Source organism: Pygoscelis adeliae, unplaced genomic scaffold, assembly GCF_000699105.1.
Source record: "Pygoscelis adeliae isolate BGI_AS28 unplaced genomic scaffold, ASM69910v1 Scaffold479, whole genome shotgun sequence".
In the NCBI taxonomy this organism is placed as follows: Eukaryota; Metazoa; Chordata; class Aves; order Sphenisciformes; family Spheniscidae; genus Pygoscelis; species Pygoscelis adeliae.
The window spans coordinates 246,235-254,673 of NW_008825453.1; the positions used below are offsets into that span (position 1 = coordinate 246,235).

At 41.9% G+C, this 8,439-nt stretch overlaps 1 protein-coding gene across 1 annotated transcript in view; it reads right to left on the reverse strand.

The window, feature by feature from the left end:
* The window catches only part of LOC103922962 (multidrug resistance-associated protein 5-like), a 48,369-nt gene that overhangs the window by 4,062 nt on the left and 35,868 nt on the right, over positions 1 to 8,439 (reverse strand). Inside the window, 8 exon segments of the mRNA XM_009331193.1 lie at positions 466 to 544; positions 968 to 1,127; positions 1,872 to 2,061; positions 4,383 to 4,472; positions 5,806 to 5,992; positions 7,387 to 7,515; positions 7,662 to 7,815; positions 8,370 to 8,439. The exon segment at positions 8,370 to 8,439 is cut by the window's right edge and continues 40 nt beyond it. Of these exon segments, the coding sequence (XP_009329468.1) occupies positions 466 to 544; positions 968 to 1,127; positions 1,872 to 2,061; positions 4,383 to 4,472; positions 5,806 to 5,992; positions 7,387 to 7,515; positions 7,662 to 7,815; positions 8,370 to 8,439 (1,059 nt within the window).

The window sequence follows — 8,439 nt, forward strand, 5'->3', positions numbered from 1 at the left end:
AGCGTACGTACTATAGCCACACATGCAGCCCCATGCCACCTGACTTACAAGAACAGAAGAATTGGAAATGTCATGGCAGTGAGACTTGCTGCAGAGGGCCTCGCAAAGGGCAGATTTTAAGTTCAGTATAAATGTGCATGTGTGACATTTACACTCACAAATGTAAATGTAGAATGCACACCTAAGGCACATATAGAAAAATATCACGTGAAATATTGTAACACCCTAGGAGTCCCTGTGATGAAGCAACACTCTGCTATGCTATATACTAAAAAAGTAAACATCCGAAATATGGCACATTCTCCAAAAATTCAGTCTCATTACTAGAAATAAAGCATAGCCAATAAGGGAAAAAACTTGCAAAGAAAAGGCTTTATCTAAGGTCTCTGAAGCAGCTACTAACAGAACATGTAGGTTTGAAAGCCAAAACACAAACACGTATCTCACAGGGCACGTAATACTTACACACTCCTTCATGTGAGTCCTTTCCAAAGCATCCCAGATCTGTTCCTCACTGTACTGATTGAAAGGATCCAAGTTTGATCTGGAAGGGGAAGCAGAAAACATAACCAGAATTTTTATTCAGCAACGAACAGCAAAACAGCAGTGTGCTAATTCATCCGGATGGATGATTCCCATCTAGCCTTCCACTGACAGAATTTCCTTGCCAAGGAAATCAGATGCTCCCAGCACACTAGGGTTAGAGTAGCCGAAGAACAAAAGAGTAGAGATGGAAGACAAAGATACAAAAACTTCAAGCAAATCTAAACAGAAAACAAGACTTTCATAGAGGATGATCACATCCAGTTCTGCATTGGGCCAGCTAAAATCATTTAGCTGTGCTTTTTTTGTTTCAAAACCAGAGAACAGAAGCTAGGATGCCTGAGAACTAACATGTCACCAGGCACCTATTTGAGTTCAAGTATAAGGTGGTAGCCCTCTTTTTCCTTCTTACAGTCTCACTAACCTCACAGTGCCACTGAATAGCACAGGTTCCTGAGGAATTATTGAGAGTTTGCTGCGAAGATCTGCCAAACCAATGTCATTTATTTTCACACCATCAATTTTAATGCAGCCTCCAGACAGTTCAACCAGACGAAAGAGTGCCATTCCAAGGGAAGACTTCCCTAAAAATGAGACAGGAAAAACAATACTAGTGTTTCTACAGTCATAGCAGCTTTGAGATGCGAAAGCATTTTAAAAGCTGTCCACATGTAAGAAAAGTGTTTTAAAATACCACGAAGTCCCGGCAAACAATGCTGGTAAATGCTGGGGTTCAGCATTTAAACTCCTAAATTGTAGGGGCAGCCCCTAATCTCTTCTCACAGAAGCCACCCCCTGCAGTGGCACCCCACCCCTGCTACCAAAAATCTTGCCACATAAACCAAATACAGCAATATTAACTGCTTATTTAGAAACTACATTTTGGAGCTGGTTTAAGTCAGCTCACAAACAGGGGTTTTGATTCCTCGCATTACAAACTTCTGAGATAGCTTAGAGCCAAACCTGGCTGCCGCATCAGTACAGAAAACTTGCAAGAGAGTCAAATAAGCTGCAAGGAATACGTAGGTAGCATTCTGTGCTGGTAAGTGGCCTGGGGTGTTAAACATTATGAGCATACTGGCTCAGGCATAGTAGGATATCCCTCTACTTTAAATGAAAAGTTTTTCCATTATTGTTTACAGGGATCTTCCTTATGTATGCACATGAACAGAATCCACCACTGACAGACTGCTGGACCACTCCTGTGCAATTAACAATTTATTCAAACACACAGAAAAGACAGAGGAGAACCAATATGACTGCCCCACTCTATTCCATTCCCATTCTGTAAAAGTAGTAATTTAACTCTGCTTAGTGTTTTTCCTTACCTGAGCCTGTCCTTCCCACAATGCCAATCTTTTCCTTCGGTTTGATAATAAAGGACACTTTTTTAAGTACTAGAGGAAGGTTCTCTCGGTACCGCATCTCTGCATTTTCAAAAACAACTTCACCTTCCTGTGGCCAGTCCAGAGGAGGAGTTTTATTCTTAATTCGAGCAGGAGCTTCCAGGGAAAGTGTCTTTAAAACAAAACCAGAAGTTCAGTTTCCAGTAAACAAAACACCAGAAAGGAAAATTATATCAGTTGCAGCTTTCAGTGTGAGTTCTTCCCTGCAGACTTGGCCCATATCAGTTTATGGCAGTTTTATGATGAGCTGTGTGGCTGGATGCAGGCCCAGTGGTTCAGAAGTTTGCTGTGTTACATTGACCACACTGCTATTCCCCTCCTGTTGCCTCAATAACGACAGTGGTCCTTCTAGACAACAATGTTTTTCATCAATGGAATTCAAAATGTATTTAGGCATATTATTTATGAGCGCAATCCTATTGAGTTTTGTGGCACTCCAAAGACTGGATGCTTCTGGATGCAAAATCTGCTGTATTTCTGTGTCCCATTTGCTATGCCATGCCAAAGTCTGTTGATACTGACACAGAAGAGAACATCCACATGACCCACTGTACAAATGCTACCTTCCTCCTTCTCTTCCTCATTCTCCCCTGTTCTATTAAATGACTAAGTCAGTCGGGCCCCTTCCAGCTTGCTCACTTTTGCTATTTTACTCTGCCCCCTCATTAAGCAGTTCACAGATTAAACAGAAGAGCAGAACCTCTGAAAACCAAACCTGTGCCTTTATAGCACGTTTAGAACGAAGCCAAGGTCACTTTTCCATATTTGGCACAAGCAGCCTCAGAGAATGGCAGAAATCCTGTTGTGGGCTTCATCTCATGTAACTTTGAACACATATAAAGTAAAAATCTCTTAACTGAACCAGGCCCTGTCAACTCCTTTATAGTCACTACAAAGAAGATAGCATTTCTGGAGTGTGATTTTCCTCAATCTAATATAAACACTTAGAATAGATAATAAATTGTCTTCTGGAGATAGCCATTTCCTACATTGACCCTAGAGACATCCCACAGGGACTATGTCAGTTATGGACATCTGCAACATCTAGTTAGAGGCAGATTAATTGTACCCCAAGGGTTTGAGAAAAACAGCAATCTTCTACGATAGTACTCCGGTTCTTTGAGCTTGGTGCTCATAACAGCAACCTCAGACCCACACTGAAAGAAGACAAGCCTGGGACTTGGTGAGACACAGAACCTGCATGGTGCTTCACCGCTCACCCACCCCTTCACTTTAGATTCAGACTAGGTTTACAGTTTCATAATAAAATGGCTGTCTAGAGATCCAAATAAGAAAAATCACATAAAGCATTGCTTAACAGTGATATAGAATGATAGATCGTAACTGAAAAAAAAACCAACAAAAAAGCCTCACAAACCAACAGCCTACAACTATAGGTTTTGCCACTGAAGGCCTGACAGTGATAAACCCATCTCAGCCCAGTGAGAGATACCAGGCAGTATGTGGCACACAGTTCTCAGCTTGTGTACGGTCACCAAGTCTTCCATACACAGAAATTTTCTACTTAGATGCCACAAGAGGACTGGGGGACTGGGCAGTTTTAAATTTTTTTTTTTTTTTTCTCTTTGGTATTAAATCCACAGGCTAAAAAAAGTTCTACAAATATCAACTACTACATAGCCCAGATTTACCAAATAGATATATCTCTCCCTCTGAAGTTAGAGGGAATGTGTATTAAGTAAAAAAGCCTTTCACCTCAAAGACCAGACCCAGTGAAAGGCTTTCTCCTGGCTACACCTTCCCCACTGACCTACACGCAGTTCTGCATACACAAATCCTAGTTATGAAGAAAGGGTTACAGATAATCAGAGCAGCTTGCTAAGTATTTAGCCTGGCACATTTCTCATGTTTAGCCTAGCACATTTCTCATGTTTGCAATGAGAGCAATGCCTTGACTTTTTAAGCATATAGAAATATGTTATATAAGATAGCTGTGGAAAAAGTAGTAGACTTATTAGGATGAAGCAGAATTACATGTAGATAAAAATAACAAAGAGTTATCTGTGTTTAAATGAAGGAGTTCTATTTGGTTTGGAATGAAGGATGCCAGAACACCATCCTTTTACTGTAAAATATTGAATTCCCAGTTACCCCTTTCACACACTCCACCCTTTACTGAGAATGTCAGCGAACTTTCAATATCCTTATGTAACTTCAGTGATGCCAGGCAAGTGATGCCTGTGAGCTTAGTTACCTGCCAGCTCTTGTGCCATTCATCCTGCCAATGCCTATATACATGCTTCACAAATTCATTCTGCAGTATTACAGTACATGCATTATCGTGTTTACAAGAGTGGAAACATACATTCTATACCAAGGCAGACTATGGCTGACTCTCTCTTCTCTTATGCCAGCAACATAGCAAGCAACAAGAAATTTTAAAACAGGCAGTTGAATATATTATTGTCCTACCTTGATATAGTGATCAATCCTCTCCACTGAGGTGAAGCGAGCTTCTGTCTCTGAAGCAAGTCTGACTGTAAACTGGAATAACCCTGTTAACTGGCGTGATGGAAGAAAACGAAGACAGATTTAGAGAGCTGTGATTTACTGCTGAATTAAGAGATGAACCTAATGGACAGTGTGGCCAGCAGTAGGGAAGTGATCGTGCCCCTGTACTTGGCACTGGTGAGGCCGCACCTCGAATACTGTGTTCAGCTTTGGGCCCCTCATTACATGAAAGACATTGAGGTGCTGGAGCGCATCCAAAGAGGAGCAACGAAGCTGGTGAAGGGTCTGGAGAACAAGTCTTATGAGGAGCGGCTGAGGAAACTGGGGTTGTTTAGCCTGGAGAAAAGGAGGCTCAGAGCAGACCTTATCGCTCTCTACAACTACCTGAAAGGAGGTTGTAGCGAGGTGGGTGTCGGTCTCTTCTCCCAAGTAACAAGTGATAGGACGAGAGGAAATGGCGTCAAGTTGCACCAGGGGAGGTTTAGATTGGATATTAGGAAACATTTCTTCACCGAAAGGGTTGTCAAGCATTGGAACAGGCTGCCCAGGGAAGTGGTGGAGTCACCATCCCTGGAGGTATTTAAAAGACATGTAGATGTGGTACTTAGGGACATGGTTTAGTGGTGGACTTGGCAGTGTTAGGTTAACAGTTGGACTCAATGATCTTAAAGGTCTTTTCCAACCTAAATGATTTTATGATTCTATGATACTTGACGTAAGTACTCTTGGCATTGGGCACCACATAGCTAAGGTGCCCAAGGCAAGTTAATTTTAGTTAAGTTAATTTTAAAATAACCATAATTTATTAATCACTTTAAAAGCCAGAAGTTTAGAAAGGTTTCCCACAAGCAACATCTTTAAACATTAGCCGTCTAAGTTTTGTAATTTCACGTTACTACCACCAGGAGGCAGAAAAGGCCAAACAACAAGCTCTAATAGCAAGTATTCCAAGCCCTGAAGCCTATCTAACCCGCACAGCTGCAACACAGGATGCTGTACGCTGTGAAAACATACTGCAGGCAATACATTAAGACATCAGTTTGGCAGATGTCTGACGTACCATCAATCCAATTTCTGGAATACCCAGGAAAATTGCAATATGCAGCACATTAAGAGCCTGAAACGGTTTCTACTTCATAATTTAAAAGGAGGCAGGTCCCCAAAACAATAGCCTTAAGCACCTAGCTCCTCCTAATTTGCAATCTGGCTGCTAGCAAGAGGTCCTGACTGTGAATTGCTTTCCCCTCCATTAGCAAAAAGGGTAAGAGTATCTTCTTCCATTGTAGTGCATTAAGGAAAGTTTTCAATGGTGTGTTACTTTTACTCTCTAGCAATAACTGCATTAAATGAGAAATTAAATATTACAGTATGTGGACATACTCACTTGCACAGCATATGAGATAGCCAGCCCAGCATATGCAGGAGGAATCTGGCCATGCATTAAGACAATCATAAGGCCAGTGGTTGTGATAAGAGCAATGCTGATAACATCCAGCCGTACAGCTAGCCAGCGCATTGCACAGCTGAACAGGTAAAACGGTGCCTGATTGTCATCTAGGAGCTCCTGATACCTGAAACAAATACAGGAAAGGTTAGCAGACCTCCACGAGCCTGATGTTCTACAAATAGCAGAGCTACTTAAGTCCCTGTGCCAGTATCAGAATTCAGGGTGGGAAGACTAGTCCATCATTGTGGAAGTCTCAAACTAGGCCATGAAAGCAAGGTTTACAAACTTTCCTGAATAATGTCAGATACCTACTTAGCTCAAACTCTCGGAAGTCAAATTACCAAGTTTCTGCGTACAACAGCGAATTATACTGGGAGTGAATCAAAATTCAGGGACATTACACACACTTTCACCACAACTTCACCTATGCAAGACCTCCCAGAGGATGCTCGATGGCTACAAATTACTCCATGGGTAACAGCAGCAGTGCTTCAGAATATGCACAGAATATATACTTTTACACTTGTGTATAAAATAGCAAAGCTACACTAAGTTTTGACAGGACTGGTGACACTAATTAAAACACATTTATAACCATTTAATTTACAATCCTGACACTGCGGAGCTGAGAAAATTATATGGGGGGAGACACTTGAGGGATTCACAAAGCCAGTAACTAGATTTTCTGATCGTGCAACTCAGTTTTACACCAATCACTGTTGCACAGCATGGGCAGTGCCTTAGTGCTCTAGCAGCAGCAATGCTAAGGGACTGCTATTAGCACCTCTGCAACTTTTCATCTAAGCTGGTGTAGCAGTGTCTTTCCAGAGCTTCTGTGGCAATTTTCCCTGTGCTCCCACGCTGTTGGTCTTATGACCTTGCACCTGCAAAACCCCGATATTGTTATGGCAGGTTCCCATGGGAAGCAACTACCACTCACATGAGTAATGTTTCACTTTCCCTCACTAACATTTGTTTTGCAGATTTTAGTTTATACTAGAGAAAACTAAGCATAGTGCACAACAAGGTGGCTAACAGTCACTTAAATACTTGATAAATGCTATCCAATTATACATGTGCACAGAGACTAACAGCTCATCAATATGCACACTGAGGTTTTGTTAGCATGCTCTAACCAATGCTAATACCATCAACAAGGAGAAACAACCAATAGAAAGTATGAGCAGGACCTGATGAAAAGTATATACTACTAGGGAAAAACTATGGCCAAAAAGTTGCCCTCACCATTATCATTGCCACCTGCTGCACTGCAGAGAACTCCAGAGGAGGGCATTCACCTGGGACCCTATCACTGTTCTTCCCCATTGGCTACTGGGGAGTTTTCCCTTTCCTTTCTCCTTCTTGTTCTCCCTCATTTTTTCCCCCCGAAAAGTACCTTTCATTCTTAGAGCCAATGTATGCCATCAGCTATAGATCCCATTAATAAATCTTTCTGAATGTAAACCTGTTGCACCCTGCTTTGCGCTCCACCACTCTCAGATGGATATCTAGACTGACCTGTGCAGAAATTCCTGTCCCTTGTGGTAGGCATGGATTGTGGAAAGACCCTGTATGCTAGATGTAATGTGAGACAGGAATGGAGACTGTGTGATGTTGTCCAGACGCTTGAGCTCTCGGATAAAGACTCTGGAAGGAAAGAAGCACTTTTAAGCAACACGTAAAACCACCATATGCCAACCGCTACATTGATGCGTATATATTTGAAGAACCCTATGTCCTTAATAAGCGGTCAAAGTATCTCTACGTTTAGTCAAAGCAGCTGATGCACTTACCTAGACACAACATGCAGAACGGTGAACAGGACAATGAGGGGCCCCACTGCCACCAGGAACCAGGGGAAAACCCCAGAAATAACTCCCACACAGAAGAACACAAGGATGACATTCTGGATGAACATTTCTGCTTGAAATGGCAAACGAACATCAACTGGAAAAGATGGAAGGAAAAGAGGAAGATCTTGAGTACAGAAAGCTAAAATAACCTATACAAAGCAATTCAGTCTAGCTGTACATCATCATTGACAAGGACAGTGATTTCTCATGGCTTATTCAAATTAAAAATGTACATTTTCATTAAGGGTGCTTTTATCTTTTGAGATGCTAGTAGTCTTTCCAATTATTCCCATTTACAGAAATAGCACTAATGCAACTCTGACCTAATTACCACCTTTGCTGCACATCAGCTTCACCCTGATACTCTAGGTTCCCCCTGCATTAACTGCTAAAAGTCTATGTGCAGTTTGTAGGTACAAAAGCAGCTGCATATTTTCGTCTTTCTAAGTGAACGGACAGACTCGAGGTATCAGCTGCCTTCCAGAATAACAACCCAGGTACGTCCCAATTCTTGCTTTGCCTATTACAAGTACACATTTGGCAATGGATATAGGGTACAATCATCCCAACAGCAAGAGACTGGAGAGTATTCAGGAGTTAACTGGGAGGTCTGAATGTGGGATCTACAGCGCATACAGTGAGAGATACCTTCATCCATGTCTTTGGAAAACCTGTTGAGAATCCGCCCAGTAGGTGTAGTGTCAAAGAACTTCATAGG